The 21,862-nt window shown below is 35.6% G+C and overlaps 1 protein-coding gene across 1 annotated transcript; it reads right to left on the reverse strand.

Moving 5' to 3' along the window:
• Window positions 1–668: 668 nt before the first annotated feature.
• LOC137619555 (retinol dehydrogenase 11-like) lies at window positions 669–19,575 on the reverse strand. Its single transcript, XM_068349682.1, has 9 exons — window positions 19,419–19,575; window positions 12,491–12,637; window positions 11,954–12,046; window positions 9,756–9,880; window positions 5,277–5,391; window positions 3,718–3,912; window positions 2,966–3,078; window positions 1,026–1,115; window positions 669–818 (listed from the first exon to the last, which is right to left on the reverse strand). Exons 2-9 carry the CDS (start codon window positions 12,621–12,623, stop codon window positions 705–707), a joined length of 978 nt encoding a protein of 325 aa, XP_068205783.1. The 5' UTR covers window positions 12,624–12,637; window positions 19,419–19,575; the 3' UTR covers window positions 669–704.
• Between the last annotated feature and the right edge of the window lie 2,287 nt (window positions 19,576–21,862).

A 21,862-nucleotide genomic window follows, 5' to 3' on the forward strand; every position in this document is an offset into this window, starting at 1 on the left:
TTATATAGGAGATATTTATTTTAATGTTGCTCTTCTTCAGCTATTTTATTTTTCTTCGTTTCCTTTCCTCATTGAGCTATTTTCCCTCTTGGAGTCCCTGGGCTTATAGCATCCTGCTTTTCCTACTAGGGTTGTAGCTTAGCAAATAATAATAATAATATTATTATTATTACTATCCAAGCTACAACCCTAATTGGAAAAGCAAGATGCTATAAGCCCAGGGGCTCCAATAGGGAAAAATAGCCCAGTGAGGAAAGGAAACAAGGAAATAAATAACTGAAGAGAACAAATTAACAATAAATCATTCTAAAAAAAGTAATGTCAAAAGAGATATACCTGAAGCTGATGAAGACCAAGATGTTTTTTTGTAATAATTAGTTTGACTGATCCGTAGAGGCACAAAGAAGGAACCTATCACTCACAAACAGTTTTAAAATTTTGATTATAAAAATATATAAAGTCAAAATGCTGTCGACTGGATATGACAGGGTACAGTGCAGTCCATCTTTCAAACGGATGTTAGTGTAATTCGAAAAAATGAATGATGTTTTAAAAAAGCTTATTGTGAAAGATTCATTAAAAATAGTCGAAGACATAGGAAACACAATTTGAGATTATTTTAGTATATCTTTAGTAAGATGTGTCTGTGATAACTAAAAATTCATGAAGTTGTTGAATATATTTTAATTCTTGTCCTGCAATTTCTACTTCCCAGCATAATGGAGGTCTTCCTGAGTAAGACTTACTGCCATTTCACTCATCTCCCAAAGTTTCTTGGCCAATCCACGATCTTTGGCCTGTTCTGATCTTTTTGCAATCTGAAATTGAATAAATAAACGAATTATTGAATAAACAGAATTCAAATGTTCTGTAATAAAAAAAAAATATAGTTTACCTTCATGACAATTATTTGGAGTGTTTGTATGTTCAAATCCTTAATGTAAAAAGCATGATGAACTAAAGTTTACAATTGGATGAAATCAACAAAAATGTGTCACTAGAGAAAAAAAAAGCTAAGATATTACCTTGCAATCAGCAAAGTATTCTCCAGAGATATTTTCCACATCATCTGACACCGCCAAGTGGATTGTAGTTTGAGCACCAAGCGCCTCGTCCTGCAAATGAAAAAAAGCAAAATACCTTTTAAAAGAAGATGACTTCAACAGCTACGAGACTTTTTATAACCCAAGAGTACTGCTGTAGGATTCACAGACAGTAAAACAAGTGTAACGAACCCTCGTATCAGTAGGAGATTTTGCTATAGTATATTACACCCAGTGTGGTAATTTATAAGATTATCATGAATCATTGATGGTAAAGAAAGAAGACACTTTTCCCTGTAGCAAGAGACAAAAACTCGATTACCAATAAATGGATACGAGCAAAACACTATAAAAAGAACCTCCCCTTACCGTCTCCCTCAACCTCAATCTCTCTCCTTTCCCCTTCCCTTTCCCTCCTTCCCTCACCTGCCCTCTGCGTCCCTTCCCTCACCTGCCCTCTGCGTCCCTTCCCTCACCTGCCCTCTGGGTCCCTTCCCTCCATGTCTGAAAGTTGCTTCCGTTTAATACTTATTTTGTATCATTTTTTATCTATCTATCTAATAATTCTTATTGTTGTATACATTTAATGATCCACTCGGTTGCTAGAGGCCAGTAGACTGGTTTATTTATGAATTGATCCGCCCATCTCTCTCTCTCTCTCTCTCTCTCTCTCTCTCTCTCTCTCTCTCTCTCTGTGGTAGGGGTTACGATACTGTGAATGGCCCAATTACCAGTTACTTATTTAAACCAATCCTAAGCAATTGGTAGTTTTCTTCTTGTTAAAAATGTGGAAAAGTTGCGTGGCAAACTTTTTCTTCTGCAACCATGACGACATTTATGTTCTGAGGTGGCCATCTCTTCTTCACCTCCGTAATGCATGTATATGGCTGATGTCCTGAGTCCAAATGGTGTTTACGAAGGTAACTAAACACAAGTATAACAATCGCTTAGCCATCGATCATGGTGTCTATCTTTCTACTACTCCATGCCACACTCAGAAGTAATAATTAAAATGAATTACTTTAAGAACAGTAACAACATTAAAATCGATTTTTCATATATAAACTATAAAAACTTGAAATAAAACAACAGGAAGAGACATAAAATAGAACAGTGTGCCCGAGTGTACCCTCAAGCAAGAGAACTCTACCCCAAGACAGTGGAAGGCCATGGCACTATGGCACTACCCAAGACTAGAGAACACTTTATAAATTATGAAAACTTTAATAAAAAAGAGGAAGAGATATAAGATAGAACAGTGTGCCCGAGTGTACCCTCAAGCAAGAGAACTCTAACCTAAGACAGTGGAAGACCATGGTACAGAGGCTATGACACTACCCAAGATTAGAGAACAACGGTTTGATTTTGGAGTGTCCTTCTAGAAGAGCTGCTTACCATAGCTAAAGAGTCTCTTCTACCCTTACCAAGAGGAAAGTGGCCACTGAACAATTACAGTGCAGTAAGAAGAATTGTTTGGTAATCTCAGTGTTGTCAGGTGTATGAGGACAGAGGAGAATATGAAAAGAATAGGCCAGACGATTCACACAATTCAAATAAAACTAAGTGATCTTGGCACCTAGGTAGATGAAATGAATCTAGCAATCGGCTTGTAGTACACATGTATCACTACTTTATCAGTATGAATTGAAACACTTTACAGTACATATGATGTCTACATTAATTCATGCAGGCTTAAAATATTAGGTAAAATTTAAAATTTAATTTGGTATCTACTTTTAATTTTTTTACCATTAAAATGATCCCAAATATCAGTAACAGTAGACGAACTATCCTCCTGATTAGGTTGCAAATTCATAAACTTATTTTGAGCTTTTAAATCAAATCTAATGCTTGTAAAACTATTCAATTATTCCTTACATAGGGAAGATCTACTTGAGAAAATAGAAAAACGTTAGCTTCACCTTTGCCATCAGTTTGAAGAGAAATCCAATCATATGACCGATTATCTTCTTATCAGTTTTAAGAACGATTTCAGTGTTCACGGCTCCAGGATGAACACTGTTTGTTGTCACCCCTACCGGCAAGAATTAGAAACAGTGATTAAATACTTCGGAAAATTCAGTATTACCTGAAACATTTCATATGATTATATTCGAACACAAAAAGAAAAGAAGGATTACTGATGTTCGAGTTATTACATGGCTTCAAGGTTAGAGTTTTCTTTTAAGAATACCTGTCACTAAATCTGCAGACTGACTAGAAAAAGTAAATAATCTTTTTTACAAGTTCAGGTTAGATTAGCTTCCCTTATCAATTGGCATTATCCATTAAAGAACCTAAATATAAATACAAAATCAAGTTAATTAGCTGAGTTGTCTTTCTTTATTTCATATAAAATCAAACATGGGCTAATTATAGAATATATGACTTTCAATTTAGGGCCATAAGACCTGGCAATGGGGTCCGGGAGGCCAAAGTAACTACGTGCACCAAAATTTGAAAGAGGTTCGACTGAAAGAAGAAATAAAGAAAGCGGGAAAGAGGGTGAAATAGAAGGCCAGCAGGGAGGTGCATCGAGAGGCCAAAGGGACACTTGAACTACTCTTTATTCATGCCTACAGTTCACCAAGGGAGGTTCACTGAGTGCACTAACACCAGCCATCCAGCAGATATATAATGAAATGATATTGCCACTTAGTTCCAACGTCCTTACCTGTTCCTTTCATCCTTTCTGCCAGTTCTACAGTGAAGAGAACATTGGCTAATTTGCTTTGTCCGTAACTGGCAAAAGTGTTGGGATAGGGTCTCTTTTCGTAATTCAGGTCATCAACCACCAAATTCCTACAAAAGTAATGACCATCTGAGGAGACATTGACGACCCTGCTTGGGGCACTTTTCTTCAGAAGATCTGCAATGGTTATGAGGCATTATTGAAATTGAATTAAAAAGAATATTTGCAACTAAACTACATAAAAAGTGTATACCCTGGAACAATAGAGTTGTTTTCAATATACTTGCACATGCAATAAGATTTAATCACGGTAGTTTGTCTATGATGAATATTAAAAATCTTCTTCTTCTTCTTCTTCTTTGTCTACATCTTTTCCCACTTCTATGTGGGGTCGATGTTTCTGGTCAGCTTTCTCCATCTACCTCTGTCCCACACCTCATCACCGGTTAACCCCTTTGATCGAAGGTCATCCTTGATACAGTCCACCCACCTTCGCTTTGGTCTCCCTCTACTTCTCGTTCCCTGTACCTCCATTTCCATCACTTTCCTCCCAATATACTGTTCATCTCTTCTCATGACATGACCATACCACCTCAGTCTACTTTCTTGGATCTTATCTGATAGTTTTCTAACTCCTGTGGTACCCCTAATTACCTCATTCCGTATCTTATCTCTTCTTGTCACCTCACACATCCATCTCAACATTCTCATCTCTGCCACATCCATCTTCTCCTCGTCTACTTTCTCGGATCTTATCTGATAGTTTTATAACTCCTGTGGTACCCCTAATTACTTCATTCCCTATCTCATCTCTTCTTGTCACCCCCACACATCCATCTCAACATTCTCATCTCTGCCACATCCATCTTCTCTTCTGTCTTCTTTATGATGAATATTAAAAATCAATTGCTTTTATAGACCTTCCATTCTCTTCATGAAGGAAATTTATATCAGTTGCATACATCCTAAATCCAACCTTAACAAACCTCAATAGAAATTTTATCTTGTGCTTTTAAACTGAATAAAAAAAGCCCTTTAGTCATGAAAATATGCGTTGGTTATCAATTCAGTTATGTGTTCTGAATCTTAAACTGTAGGTTTAGAGTTGATAAATGTAATTCGTTTTTCATAATTAATGAAAGGACAAATAAAAAAAAAAAAAACATACCCCCAGTTTATCCAAATATGTGAAAATGGCAGCATGTAAAATCTACGACCGAAAATAAAGATTTCAAAAATCTTCTGTTAAGAGAGCATCTCTTCAACTATAGTCCATTTCTTTTAGCGATGCATATTTGCACCGACTCGCAGCGGTGCCCTTTTAGCTCGGAAAAGTTTCCGGATCGCTGATTGGTTGGACAAGATAATTCTAACCAATCAGCGATCAGGAAACTTTTCCGAGCTAAAAGGGCACCACCGTGAGTCGGTGCAAATATGCATCGCTAAAAGAAATGGACTATAGTTGGTTCAAATTCAACACGGTCAGAATCCATTCTTCTCCTTAGACAAATATCATTTTTTGAATAGCCATAGCCACTGACCTAAAAGCATGTTGGTCAGAAGGAAGTGCCCGAAGTGATTGGTTGCCATCGTCAGTTCCAGACCATCAGCAGTTATTTTTTTCACGGTTGGAGCTGCTATTCCTGCATTATTCACCTGTTTGTAGATGAAAAGTAAACTATTAGGATAATAATAAAGTCCTATTCACTAACCATTATCATTATTATAACCATTGTTATTATTCATAAATTTTAATTTTATATATGCTTATGGGAAAATTCAAAACATGAAATTATATAACATATAAAGGGCACACAAGAAACTTATGAAGGTACAATGATATATATATATATATATATATATATATATATATATATATATATATGTATATATTATATATACATATATATATATATATATATATATATATATATATATATATACTATATATGTGTGTCCATAATATACTTATATCTTGGAAAACCCTTATTATATTAATTTACAAACAGGGAGACAAAAAACCTGAAAAAAAATTACCGCCCAATGAGTTTACTCATCGTAATAAAGATATTTACTAAGATAATTTTTGACAGAACAAAAACACATCTAGACTTTCCTCAACAAAGAGAGCAGGGAGGTTTTACCAGCTAAATGAAAAATAAACTAAATATGACAAACCACTATACCTGGCATTTGTAGAGTATGAGAAAACTTATGATTCTGCCAAAACTTCAGCGGTCATGAAAGCCCTTCAAAAGCAAAGAGTAGATTAATCTTATATTAAAGCACTTGAAGATATTTATGCGGGTATTACAGAAATCCTAAAACTACATGATAGTGAGAAAATTACGATCGAGAAGGGAGTTAAATAGGGAGACCCCATCCGTCCTCAATTATCTATATTGTGCCTAGTAAAAGTTTTTAGGAATTTAGTTTGGGAAATTTGGACATTAAAATGATTGGGGAATACCTTACCAAATTTAGATATCTAGATGACATAGTTCTATTTAGTGAATCGAGGGAGGAATTGCAAAAGATAACAGAGGGTTTAAAAAGAGAAAGCAGACATGTAGGACTGAAAATTAATATGAGTACAACTAAGATAATATTGAAAAAAAAAATGCAGAGACAACATGGATGGTTAATGAATATTTGTACTTAAGACAGACCGTAAGTGTTTCCCAAGGACAAAAGATTGAAATTAAAAGAAGGATAATCATGGGATGGTGAGCCTTTCGTAAACAAAATGAGAATATGAAAAGAATAATCCCCCCTTCTTTGAAAAGAAAAGCATTTAATCAAATATTACCTCCCGTGTTAAATTATGCATTAGAAATCCTGCCTTCTCTCTTATTTGATTAAAGTCTAGCGGTCTTTCTATTCAGTCCAATATGATTTCTGTAAATATCATATATATTACTGAGTAAATGTATTGGATGATAATTCTTCAGGTTTTTTATGTTTCCTTTTTTGTGAATTAGTATAATAATATTTTCCAAGTTGTAAGTATAGAGCACTCTTGCAGATATTTTGTGTAAAGTTAAGTCAGTTTTATTATTTGAAGTTTTCTCTTTTTACAACTTTTAATGCTTTCTTTACTTCTAATGTTACTTTTGGTACCGGCTCAGGTGTTTCATTATTTCTATTAGCAAAGTTATTTCTTATATCACAATTTTATAGCATTATATAGAAATCATCTTTAATCTTTATCACTCCACCTCCATTGTTGATAATATTTCCATTTTCATCTTTTAAAGCAAACATCTGTTGGTGCCATATTCCAACTCTTGTATACATCAATTTGATAAGTCATCCTTTCTTTAGTGTTTCCTCAATTTTCATCTGATTGTGTTTACGAATGTCTTGGGTTTTTAGTTTGTTTATTGTTTTAGATCATTCTGTTAATTCTATTGGATTTTACCGTCATTTCAAATCTTTTCTTCATAACATTTTTGGTCTGATAGTTTTCCTTGATACTATTTAGGAACATTCTACCGATCTTTAGTGGCGATTCCAAAACAAACCATGTTAAACTGCTGTTTATTTCGTCTTTATTTGTGTCCATTTCATCATGTATCTGGGAGTACCTATTTTGTATTGCTAATCAAAACACATCAGATTTTTTTCTTATTAGAAGAGCGTTTAGTTTTTTCTTAAAATCCTTTTTTTTTTCTTTTCTTACATCTAGAGAAATTTTGCTTGTCACCATTCTGTGGTCGCTTAACTTTAACTTATTTAACAATGTTACATATTTAACTAATCAAAATGTTTAACAAAGAATAATATCCATTTTTTCATTTTGGCTTTTCTATGTCCATTTATCACAAAAAGTGTTCTTGATTTTGAGATTGTATCTTTCGACAAATTCTGCAAGCATGCCTCCTCTGTCATTTCTTGTGCCTATTCCAAATTTCCCTACTGCTGATTTTCCTCTCTTCTTTTGACATATTTTAGCATTGAAATTGCCCAAAACAAACGTAAATTGAAGCTTATGTTTTTTCATGGATATCTCCAGATCTTCATAAAAATGTATTTCCATTTTTCTTTATTACTCTGTATGGGGTATTGTTGGTGCATATGTTTGAACGATCTTTAGTTTATATTTCTTATTTAATTTTATTATTAATCCTGTAATTATATCACTAGTAATATACAGTTCTTCTGTTACCTGCAAGATTTTTATTAATAAGAAAATCCACTAAATTTTCTTAGTACCTTTCATGTAGGCTATTTGGAAGCAAATTATGGGGATCTCTTTTAACTCTATATAAGATTACCCAGTTCTTCTAATTTCACTCAATCCTATTATATCTTAAATTATTTCTTTCAGTCCTTCTAGTAACAATGGTGGCCTGTTCTAGTCCAGAGATTTTTAGCACATCATACAATGGGGCGTGAATGTTCGCCACCTAGGGCATTTGTTCCAATGCCACTAGGGATTGGAACACGAGATGGGGTTGTTTTATTTATGTCTAGGGTTTGGCCAGTTTTCATCCCTATGCTGGCCATTGCGAATTGGTGAAGGTGGGCGATAATAACAGACATATATATGTTATACAATATATCTACACACAGGTCCACAAGCACTTGTAAATCTTAGTACCACTGTTTATATATATATTTTTATATATATATATATATATATATATATATATATATTATATATATATATTTATATATATATATATATATATATATATATATATATATATAAAATGCATGAAGTATTTACAAAGATCATATCAAACCGAATAGACAGACAGCTTGAATTGAATCAATTAAGAGAGCAAGCAGGCTTTAAAAGTGAAAATTCAACAACTGACTATATCCATGTAACTAAACAACTAATGGAAACCTCTAAAGATTATGACAAACCACTATTTATGGCATTTATACACTATGAAAAAGCTTTAGATTCTATCAAATCTTTAGCAGTACTGAAAGCCCCTCAAAGAGGAAGAATGGATGAATCTTATGTTAGAACACTTAAAAGATATTTTTACCGGAAGTTCATAGAAATAAATGGAATTCTTAGAGTAAAACTTACTTCTTTACTTGGCTGATGTTCATATACATGACAGTGAGAAAATTCAGATTGAGAAAGGAGTTAGATAGGGAGACTCCATCTTTTCTAAATTATTCACTGCATGCCTAGAATTCTTTAGAAATTTAGGTTGGGAAAATTCAGGAATTATTATCAATGGGAATACCTTAACATCTTAGGATTTGCAGATGACATAGTTGTGTTTAATGAATCATGGAAGGAATTGGAAAAGATGATAGAGGATTTGAATGGAGATAGCAGAAATGTAGGCTAGGACTAAAAATTACTATGAGTAAAGCTAGGAGAATGTTCAATGAAAATACAGAGATACAACGAATAACAGTTATGGACGAACCTCTAGAGGTTGTTAATGAATATAAATTAGGTACGTAGAACAGACAGTGTTTCCCCAGGACATGAGAATAAAATTAAAAGAAGCGTAAGCATGGGATGGAAAGCTTTTGGTAAACGAAATTATAATATGAAAAGTAAATTTCCAGTTTCTCTAAAAAGAAAAGTATTTAATCAGATGGCCCTAGTTTTAACTTGTGCATCATTAACTAACAGCCTTGCTAAAGCCTAGTTACAACTACGAGAGCTATGGAAAGAATTACGTTGGGAATAATATAAAAATACAGAAAGGGAGCAACAAGGGTACAAGAGCAAGGTAAAGTACATTATATACTAACAACATGGATGAAAAGAAATGGACATGGGCAGGACATATAATAATAATGATAGGTAATGAAAGGACATTAAGAGTAACAGAATGAGTTCCTAGAGATTGCAAAAGAAGCAGGGGAAGGAAGAGAAGACAATGGATTGCCGAACCATGAAAGTTTGCGGGTGTGGAATGGCATGGAAAGACTAACAAACATATGCAATTGGAAAGATATGTTTGAGGCCTTTTTTCTGCAGCACCTCTTGGCTATTTAGTTATATGGACAACTAACTCAGAGAATCAGATGCAACATACCAGAATGTGAAGTTCCTTTTCAGTGTCGATAATTTGCTTGGCGAACTTCCTGACGGAGGCGAGGTCTGAGGTGTCCAGTTGCTTGACGAAGACTTGGCCATTTCCAGTCGTTCCAATGATCTCATCTTTCGAAAGACATTAATTTGAAAATTTAATTAAATTTCAATAGCTAAATGAGAATAATGAAAACAAGAGCAATCATAGATTTCAGACCTCCGCTAACGAATATTGCCAACATTTTACTGAAATCTACTATGAAACACTTTTATTTTTTCATATGCTGATCATAGAGGAATATACAGTAATATTCAATTAAAGTTTACGGACAGTGTAGTTCCCCTTTCATAAGATGACTAAAAGATGGTGAAAATGCAAATCCGAATCAGGATCCAGATCATCTCCAAAATTTAATGGGATCGTCCATGACCTAAGATCTACGAGTAGCTTTGACATAATCCTGTCTACAGACAGGCACACAGACAGATAAATACATAAACCGACTCGATTTCATAACCTCTTAGCAGAGGAATTATGAAAAATATCTAAAGGTACTTAAGAATAACAATTTCTTAACTATTGAATTATTCTATTTGATTAAATTCGAATAATCTCCAGTTTTATAACCTCCACCAAAGAGGTTATAAAATCGAGTCGGTTTGTTTAATTATTACCTCCAGGAACGAGGTTATAAAATCAACTCAGTTTATTTATTTATTTGTGTTTCTGTCTGTGGATAAGATTATGTCAAAGATGCTTGACAAATTTGTACGAAATTTTCCCCACAGATAGATCTTAGGTCATGGTCGACCCCGTTAAATTTTGGATATGATCCGGATCTCGATCTGGACTCTAGATCCGGACCTGGATTTTCCGGATCTCGATCTGGACTCTAGATCCGGACCTGGATTTTCCGGATCTTGATCTGGACTCTAGATCCGGATCTGATTTTAGATCCAGATCAGGATTCTAGATTCAGATCCGGATTTGCCTTTTTCGCCATTTTAATGATGATGTAAAAACAAATTAATAGGTTTTGAGAAAATTTTTGCCACAGATAGAACTTAGGCCATGGACGACTCCGTTAACTTTAGGAGATGATCCGGTTCTGGATCCGGATTCTAGATCCGGAATTGCTTTTTTCATAATTTTAAAGATTACATAAAAAAAAATTGATGGGTATTGTTCGAAATCGTCACCACATATAGATCATAGGCCACTGACGACTCCAATAAATTTTGGTGATGATCCAGATCCAGATTCTGGATCAGGATCGGGAGTCTGGATCAGAGGCAAATCGAATGGCTTTTGTTTTGTGTATACGTCAGAGGTCGAAAATCTCTGTGTTTCTGTCCGTCTATGGACAGGATTACTTCAAAACTACTCATTGGATTTTGGCATAATTTTCACCACAGATAGATCTTAGGTCATGGACGACCCCATTAAATTTAGGAGATGATCCAGATCCTGATTCGGATTTGCATTTTCGCCATCTATAGTCAGCATATAAAAGGGGAACTTTGAATTTTTCATCATTTTAAAGATAACATCAACACAAACTGACGGATTTTGACAAAATTTCAGCCCAAGATAGATCTGAGGCCATGGACAACTCCATTAACCTTTAGCATGGACAATTCTATTAACCTTTAGCATGGACAACTCCATTAACCTTTAGCGGAGGTCAGAAATCTCTGATTACTCTGGTCTTTATTATCATAAAAGACTCATAAACAATTCATTGGCAAGTAGAAAAAAAATATGGGGAAAACTGATGAAACTGGCAACATATAAATTTTAAACTTCAAGAAAGGAAGTGGTAACAGAACAATAACACTTTCAAATAATCCATGCTGACTGAAAATAGTAAGGGCATTCTGGGGCTAAAGAGCTTTGCTACTATGACCTTTTTGCATTCAGGTCGTTAAACTTTGGTATCGTTTTGAGCAGCCATTTTAATCAAAAATAAACTTCAGTTGAAGTCTCACGAAAGGTAACACCTGGTCGCTCTGGGTATGACTTCCTCAGTCCATAACTAGCTTTTTCATTTAAAAGAGTAGTGTTTCTCAAAATACATGACTCAAGTATGCCCCTTTTTAATGAAATACCTATCTAAGCTTGTTTTAGGGACCTAGAACCACTGTAATCTATTTTAGTTTTAAATTTGATATGTCTTAAAAAACAAAGAGTTTGCTACAAACCTGCTACTTTTTGTGCTTTTTGCACATTTCTGCAGGCAAGAATGACACGCGCCCCTCGGCGAGCAAGGTCTCTGGCTGTTTCTTTGCCAATACCTGAAAGATAAGGGAGTCTTATATCACTTTTCATTATACTAAGTCATCATAAGTAGATATCTATGACAAAGGGGTAAAATCTAATAAAGAATCAAGCCTTAATATCATGAAAAAGTCATAATAATGTCTGAAAATCATGGATTATCTAAGTATCTTGTACATAGTAATAACTTAAACGATTTTACAAGTGTACTGATTATTGACAAATTGAGACAGATTACGACGCGATATTGAGGTGTCCATTAATATCATTCTATACAAAAAAATGGGAACTAAATGGAACTACGGTTAATTAAGAACACAATTACCAGCTGGAATCAAAAAGACAAAATTGTCCTCAGATTTTCAGTTTGGGGATAAAAATCGAACAATTCTAATGAGCTTTGACGTGAAAGAAGTGATGAATAAATCAACATGAAATCAAGAGAGTCGAAGGTCACACACCTGCAGAGGAGCCAGTCACTATGGCAGTTTTTCCATCCAACAACTTCTTGGATGTGCAGACCCCTGACCGTCTTTTGTAGATGACCCGAACGGCCACAACAAAGCAAATGATCCCAGTGATCCAGAGCCACATGGTCAGATGATTACCTGCAAGAGATGATCACATAATCTATGAAAGCGATCAATAGAGAATTTTCTCAACCATTACATACAACTTGTAACTAGTAGGGTGATTTCAAGTTCTGACCTGAGAAGGTCAAACTTATAAACGTCTTTTATTAAAGAATAATTGTTGATATTTATCACCTGAAAAATGTTAATTGAAATACTTGAACAATATCCAACAGAATTAGTAAATTTAAGAACAAAGCTCTCAGAAGAATATTGGGAGTTAAATGGCAGGACATGGTTAGAAATGAAACTATAAGAGATAACTTAAGTGCTATATGTGGATGAGATCATGTTGAGGGGTAGATGGAGATTGTTTGGGCATGTCCTTTGCACTCCCCACGAGAGATTAGTTCACCACTCTTTCAACTGGGCTCCACAAGGCAGTAGAAGAGTTGGAAGGTCCGTGGCTACATAGCTGAGGATTATGAAACGTGAAGTAGGCGATGATGATGAATGGAGAAGTATTGATTTAAAAGCTCAAGATAGAGACGACTGGCGAAATCTAACTGAGGCCCTTTCTGTCAATAGGCGTTGGAGGAGGAAAAAGAAAAAGTCGAATGATCACCTGAACATTTATCTCAGAAATTCAAAGTTGGAATATTAGAGGGTTACTCAATGATAAAATAATACAACACAAATGACCAGGCAATTAATGATAATACTGAGCAATAAGCGGGTTAGATAATTGCATACAAAAATTTTATACCAAAGGTCTATTTGATTGTCTGTGACTTATCTTGAATAATATTATAGGTGAGGCACGTGGTTAGCAGCCTATTGAATGAAACCCAACAACTAAAGTTACAAAATAAATGAACTCACCAGTTTCACACGCACAGACGTCTGAATGTTTAAAGCCAGACACCAATTTAAAATAAAATATATCTAATCTAATGGGGATAAGGGGCCACTTTTAACTGTTATTAATTTTATTACTTGCCAAGCTACAACCCTAGTTGGAAAAGCAGGATCCTGTAAGCCCAAGTACCCCAACAAGGAAAATAGAACAGTGAGGAAAGGAAACAAGGAAATAAGAGAAGTAATTACCAATTAAGATAAAATATTTAAGAAACAGTAACAACATTAAAATAAATATTTTATATATAAGTATAAACACTTTAACAAAATTAGAGAAAGCAAAAAGAGATAGAATAGTGTGCTCGAGTGTACTCTCAAACAAGAGAATTCTAATCCAAGACTGTGGAAGGCAGGGTACAGAGGCTACGGCCCTACCCAAGACTAGAGTACAATGGTTTGAATTTGGAGTGTTCTTCTCCTTGAAGAGCTAATTAACATAGCTAAAGAGTCTCTTCTTCCCTTACCAAGAGGAAAGTAACCACTGAACAATTACAATACAGTATTTAATCTCTTGAGAGAAGAATTGTTTGGTAATCTCATTGTTGTCAGGTGTATGAGGACAGAGGAGAATATGTAAAGAATGGGCCAGGCTATTCGGTGTATGTGTAGGCAAATGAACCGTAACCAGAGAGAATGATCCAATGCAGTACCGTCTGGCCAGTCAAAGGACCCAACAAGTCACGAGATTAGTCTCTGTAATGCCCGTGTATTTTGTAATGACTGCATCTTGAGGTCAAAGATACACTTCCTGGGCTCGACCCATAAACCCCAATTCACTGTAAAACCAGAGTAGGAGGATCCGGGATAACTGCTCCATCCTCTCATTCATAGCCGGAAACCGTCTCTGCAAAACCAGGATAATGGGAATCAAACTTCTCTGTCTTCTGGACAATTATGTACCACTTTTTGGCAGAATGTATGTGGGCGAGCAAGGATTCGGGACCAACAGGCAAAAACTTCACACCAGTTGACCGAGACCTCTTGAAAACAAATGGTGCTGCTTCTATGGCGAATTATCCGATCTTACCCAGGACAGCAGAAAATTGGTAACTGTAGTTCTTAGGCATATGTGTCTTGAGATGCCATGTTAAGATTATAACATGGGATTTAATATCTTTGTAGAGAGTGAGTTTTATGCAAGATGTCTACTGTATTTAGAATACAGGTAGTAATCTTGCAGCTCCAGGGGAACATACATAAGAAAAAAACCTAGCTTTCTGACATATGCAATAGTTGAGTATATATTTAAAAGAAAATCAGCAAATGCAGTGCATAGTGGACATGTTTCATACACTCATACACTGTAACATTATTGCTTTTTTATTATCTCATTCTCTTCTCCCTCACTGATAATAGAAACTTGTTTAAGCTTGTTATCACATGTTTTACACTGTTTGAAAGTTGTGTCATTCTTGCTCTCAACTATCTGTATACAACCTTGTTGTCTTGTTGAATACCCCTCACTTGCATTCACCTCACCTCTCCGTTAGCACCTAACAACCACATCGCACATAGGTGACCGCCGAAGGACTAGCTCCCTCCTGTCTCCCCATCACTACTGTGGCCTACTGTTTGATGATGCAGCCCACTGACCGTAACACTTCTATCCACGCCACATCCATAAAACTACCACCCTTCACTAGTAGAAAGACATTTGCCTAGTTTCAGTGTGCTGAGGTTCAGATTCAAGTCAAGGACGTAACATGCTCAAGCATCAAAGCAGATTAAGAGTATATTGTCGCTGTGATCACCAAGGACACTTGCCTGGAAATCTCCGATTGGCTTTGTGACCAAGCAGACGCCCCAATAGCGTACGATGACCTCAAAACACACCTCCTGGAGCAGTACTCACCATCGCCAGCCACCCGCATAGCCAAGCCTTTTCAGCTCTCTCAACAATCGTTGCGGGGCCCAAAGCTTCGCTCACCCTCAGAGAAATGATCAAAATCGCTTGCCTGCATCCTGCCACTGATGGCTCCCCTCCAGATGTTAACCTCCTTTGTTTTTTAGGTATGTGAGTCACATACAAACAAACATAAATAAACAAGGGTAGACATCACCATATTATGTTGTATATCATAAGACAGGCAATTGAATTATGCAAATTTTGGAACTAGTTTCATGGAAATCAGATATAAATTGACCATGATATTGCAAAAAGTTGTTTTTGACCTTTTCGTGATCTTGGCTTTGAATTTTGACGCAATCACTCCGAAAATCTAATAAAATTGTCCTTGGATCATGGCCAATCATCCCACCAAATTTCATGAGATTCAGTCAAATAGTTTTTGAGTTTTGTGACTCGTTTTTTACCATTTCGGGACCTTGGCCTTGACTTTTGACCCAATCCCAAAATCTAATCAAATTGTCCTTGGATCATAGCCAATCATTCCACCAAATTTTTATGAGATTCGGTTAAATACTTTTTGAGTTATGCTAACAACAAACACAGACAGACAAACTTACGCCTATTATAACATAGACTTTGCAACGAAGTTGGCCAAGGTAAAAACGTCTTGTGTAGCTGCCCTCTAGGGTGCACTTGTTCGAACAGGGATCTACGGACAGCAAACGACAATGGTAGAACAATGGTGCGATAAGCTATGATAAGGAGGATGACGTTATATATATTGTACGCAAGGCCAATACAAAGAGGTCGGACGGACAGAACTGTCATCTTCCCTCCTCTCTCGCTGACTGTGACGTCACGCCGGCCTCAACTGTTGATTCTTTGGTGGGTTGTGGCCTTGTATATTAAGCCATTAATTTTATTTTCCTTTGAGCAATTCTTGCTCTACAGTATACTACTTAATCTAATACTTCCGTTATCAGGAAATTTCGAGAATGCCCAAATAATTTTGCTGATAAAATGATATTACTATGGACTTAGTGCAGCAGTGCGAATTGATTAGCTAGTATTGAAGGAGACATGGTTGTGGTTGTAACTTTTATTAATAATAAGAATTTCTATACACCTTAATGCAAACAGAAATAACCTTGATTTTTTTTTTTACTATTCCTTGATTGAAGGTCTTAGAATGTATATAGTATTTACTTAAATCTAAATACTTAACTTTATTGTTTTTCTTGCATCTCCCCGATCCTTTTCAATTTTTGCCTTTCTCTTCTTCGTTTTAATAGCATTATTTTAAGTGCCTTTGTCTAAAATACATAGAGATCTTGACAAAGAATTCAATAACCTCGTCAGGGACCTTTATTATTATTATTATTATTATTACTATCCAAGCTACAACCCTAATTGGAAAAGCAAGATGCTATAAGCCCAGGGGCTCCAATAGGGAAAAATAGCCCAGTGAGGAAAGGAAATAAGGAAATAAATAACCGAAGAGAACAAATTAACAATAAATCATTCTAAAAAAAAGTAATGTCAAAAGAGATATGTCATATATAAACTATTAACAACGTCAAAAACAAATATGTCATATATAAACTATAAAAAGACCCATGTCCGCCTGGTCAACAAAAAAGCATTTGCTCCAACTTTGAACTTTTGATAGTTATAATTCACAAACGAGAGTTTTTCTGCATGATTTCCCTTGGTAATTTCTGTGTTGACAGGTGTATGAGGACAGAGGAGGCTATGTAAAGAATAGGCTAGATTATTCGGTGAATGTGTAGGCATAGGGAATATGAGCTGTAGTACTGTTTGGACAATCAAAGTACCCAATAACTCTCTAGCAGTAGTACCTCAACGGGTGGTTGGTGCCCCGGTTAACCTACTACCTAAACTAATACATAACCTTTCAAATATAGGCAAAAATATACGAGTGAATATAATCTAATCTAATAACTTTATTACAAACAGTGCCAAAATCAAATACATTTTCTTTACAAATATCTATAATCTTGAGAGAGAGAGAGAGAGAGAGAGAGAGAGAGAGAGAGAGAGAGAGAGAGAGAGAGAGAGAGTGTGTGTGTGTGTGTGTGTTACGAAACCAAGTCGCTACGTTATAAAAATAGACTTGAAGAGAAAACACCAAACAAATATCTATAATCTTGAGAGAGAGAGAGAGAGAGAGAGAGAGAGAGAGAGAGAGAGAGAGAGAGAGAGAGAGAGAGAGAGAGAGAGAGAGTGTTACGAAACCAAGTTGCTTGGTTATTAAAATGGACTTGAAGAGACAACACCAAAAACTGTATGTAGGTAAGCAAATGAATGAGTAAAGAATTAACACACATCGAAAGCTCAAGGCCCAAATCACCTCCTAACACAGAAATATTAATTTAAAAAAAAAAATAACTTTACTTAGCAACTAGATATCAGTATACGAACATAAGAACTCAATATGTATGTTTTTTGTCCGTCCATCAATGTACGTACAGTATGTCCGTCGTCATATGTAAATTGCGGTCTTAATATTTTTATTCATTTAATTTTTTTTCAAAAATCTCAATCAGATCAAGACAAATCGATGAATAGATGAATAAGCTGTGACGTCACGCGGAACTTCGTGTTTTATTAAGTTGAATTCACTCTCGCAATATCATTTATCACTTTATATAAACAAGCTTAATTACACAAGAAATGTAAAACATTTTACGTAAAAATATGTAGTTTCAAAATGGTTCAAATATTTTTCGAATTTTAGCAAATATTTGAGGCGGAAAAAAGTTCGTTTTGAGTAAAAGCGCTTCAGTGTTTTCAGTAAAATGCGTGAACTTTTTATTACACGAAATTTGGTTTTATTGACATTATGATTAGTATTATTTTTGCATGCGACATTCTAAATAGTTATATATCGATAATAGATTTAATTTGTGCTTGTTCATTGTAATGAATAGAAATGATTACTATTTACTTACGTGTGAGTGTTTATTTCGTCAGCGAGTCCCCCCCCCCCCCTCTCTCTCTCTCTCTCTCTCTCTCTCTCTCTCTCTCTCTCTCTCTCTCTCTCTCTCTCTCTCTCTCTCTCTTTTCCTTGCCTTTATCGGCTTATACAACCTCGCTGCCAGGGTGTTATCACAATGTCATATAACTAAAAAAGGGGTTTAATATGACCAGCAATAATTGCTTTGCTTAATCTACTGTTGGTGTCTCACACGGGGTTGTCAGTTTGGCCTTTTTTTCAGGCCAAAAAAAACTCAGATTTGGTTTTTTTAAAAATTGGTTGGCCTTCAGTAATAGGAAAAAAGGCGGCCCATAAATACTATATATTTGGCTTTTTTCTATTAATGGGTTGGCCTTTAAAAGCTTCTGTTGATTAGAAGTTGGCCTTTTCTCATTTAGAAAACCTGGCACCTCTGGTCTCACAGCCTTGAGAATCAAGGGTGATAGATGCCAGATATCACTAGATTTTCAGGCATTGTAATGATACAAAAAATACTGAAAAAAACAAGCGGAAATAAACAGTATTTCGAACAGCATAAGGCTTAATCTCGCGCTCGACCCTTTAAATAGGTTACGCCACGGTTACACACATATCCCTTTAAAGCTCCGTGGCCAACGAAAATGGCCGCGGAATGTTCAAAACAAACTTTGCGCCGTAGGCTGTACATGGATGGTGACAGAATATATTCATTTGATTTTTCATTTAAATAATTGGATACCAGAGGGTGTATCGAAATTATATTAAGAGTAAAATTATATCAAAATTAAAAGTGAAACAAGGTCTGGAATGAGACACTGGGTATCAGAAAACACATCATGCAATGGATTAAATGTATGCAAATTAAAGGTTTCTTCGTTAATTTAGCGGGTAAGCCAGGGAGTGGGTATAGTGGAAGGAGTAGGTGCTTCGTGAAGGCAAAAATAATTACGCCTCCACCCTCAAGTTGAACAGACCCAATCTATAATGCCCAAACCTCGGTTGAGATACTATACCTAGACCCAGGGGTTAAAGAGTATTCTTTTAACCCTGCCTAGACCGTGGTCCAAACTAACCTTGATTCCTGGTGACACGAATGAAACTTTGCTCCGAGTGTTGTTATTCCTAATGCTTTTACTAACAGTAAACATATAATGCTGATTCTTGCTTGACACTCAGTACATCACTGCAATGCTCTGAGCAACTGAGTATACCCCGACCAGGGTTGTTAGTTTGGCCTTTTTTCAGGCAAAAAAAAACTCAAATTTGGCCTTTTTATTTTACACTGGTTGCCCATTATTAATATGAAAAAAAGGCGGGTCTTAAATACAATATATTTGGCCTTTTTCTACTAATAGGTTGGCCTTTTAAAGCTTCTGTTGATTAGAAGTTGGCCTTTTCTCATTTAAAAAACTGGCAACCCTGACCCCGACCGTCAGGGAACTGGTTAGTGATGTACGATAATAGAGATTGTTGTTCAGAGTCACCGAAGTTGAAACAATATGTTCTATTTTCGTCTCACATATTTTACCTTGAAGTTTTACAATACTACAGGATATTTCGAATAAAAAATAAGTTTTCCTGTAGAAAGTAACGTGATTTAACCGAATTTGACCTTCATTTCAACCGCAAACAAACAGAACAACCAGTTCGACTAACTTCAAGTAGCCGAACTGGTTGTTGTTGTTGCGGTTGAAATGAAGGTGAAAACTGATTAAATCACGTTATTTACTAGAGGAAAACATATATTTTCTGTTAAAATGTTTAAATATAATGGCTCTTGTTCCGCCAAGGGGTCGCTTCGCTAGCCAGAAAACAAAAACATCAAGCTCGTATGTACTGGCAAGCGATAATGTTGAGCTGCGCACGCTAACATTATCAATGTTATGCTAACATTACCAACGCTAAATATAATGGCTCTTGTTCCGCCACTGGCTCGCTTCGCTAACATTAACATTGATACGCTGACATATATATTTCTGAAACTAATCTTTTCCGAGAGGAACGAGTGTCATTTTCGAAGAGAACGGGCCTGTTTTAATAGAAAAAAGTAGTTTTTTTCCTAGGTTACATTACCTTGTAATAAACTACAATAGAACCTTTTTTTCTTCACAAATGACAGTTTTCAAAAGAATGGATGAATTCCACCTTTATTCAAGAAACGTTTGAATGAAAAGTGTTACTCCACTGGAAACTAACGAAAAGACAACATCCTTATATAAGCAATTGTCACCATTGCTTTGTAGACTGTAACTCACTGTATAAAATATTCAAGTTCATAATTATGTGTAAGACCAATCACTATAATATTTGAGTCTTGTTTTATAAAAAAAAAGAACATTTTACAATGATTATATGAACAATACAATGTGTTATAATGTTTTCATTACCGGTAACTTTCATTCGCGTGGCAAGAGATCGATCCCCGCCCAGGGCCATGAGTTTAAGCTGTTTACTGGGGAGGCTACTGCTGTGGTAGGGCACCACAGTGGGGGGTTGGGCTTGCCCGACTGACGTTCTGGTGAGCATCTATTCTGATGGAACTGGAACTGAAACCAGACACCTCTAACCCTTAACCTTTAAAGAAGTACAGTAGGCCTACATACACGCTAAGAATGACGTAACTAATCATGTCATAAATTATATATATATATATATATATATATATATATATATATATATATATATATATATATATATATATATATATATATATATATATATATACGGTGACAAACCAGTAGGAGAATTCATAGTCATTTTCATATCTCTCTCTCTCTCTCTCTCTCTCTCTCTCTCTCTCTCTCTCTCTCTCTCATATCAACAGAAAGCAGGTAGACTGCAGTCTTTTGGAAGGATCTACAGTCCAAAGGTGTGTTTTCAAAGGAAGTATTTTAACCGTTTTTCATTTCACGCTACAGATTGGTTGATGATTTCTTCTTTGATATATACGGCGTCATGAATGGAAAGCCTCCCAGGTTTGCTGCTGTCTTGTGAGATGAAAAAAACCTTTCCACTCCCTGTAACTCTCCCAAGTTAGTATTTCGCAAGTCTCTTGGGGAGGCAAGTCAATGTCATCTTGATACATACAGCCTGGTGAGATCCATTTTCCTCTCTTCAGCAAGGGTGTATAGGCCTACTTTGGAGACCGACTGTCCATAACAATATTATTCTGGAGGAGCAGCATATATGATTGATATTATAATAATAAGACAGTGTTTATAATAATCATGCTGGCAATGAGATTGATGTTGACAGTTATGTTGTGTTTGATAATGAAAACACTCATCCTCTTGGATTCTGAAAGTAAAGGTTACCTTCCAGTCATCGTTGGGATTACTTCATTCCGGTAGTCCAAAATCCTCCTGAATTTCAGGACCCGTTGTCCATGATTTTTTTTTCTTTCTTTTTTTTACTATCATTTAAAGTTATTCATGAGTAGTTGCATAACTACTTGTTGACTATTATGTGTAATTTGTACTGTAGTCTAATACCACAAGCGCTACAAGTATTGAAAGTA

This window comes from Palaemon carinicauda, chromosome 26, assembly GCF_036898095.1.
Source record: "Palaemon carinicauda isolate YSFRI2023 chromosome 26, ASM3689809v2, whole genome shotgun sequence".
Classification (NCBI taxonomy): domain Eukaryota; kingdom Metazoa; phylum Arthropoda; class Malacostraca; order Decapoda; family Palaemonidae; genus Palaemon; species Palaemon carinicauda.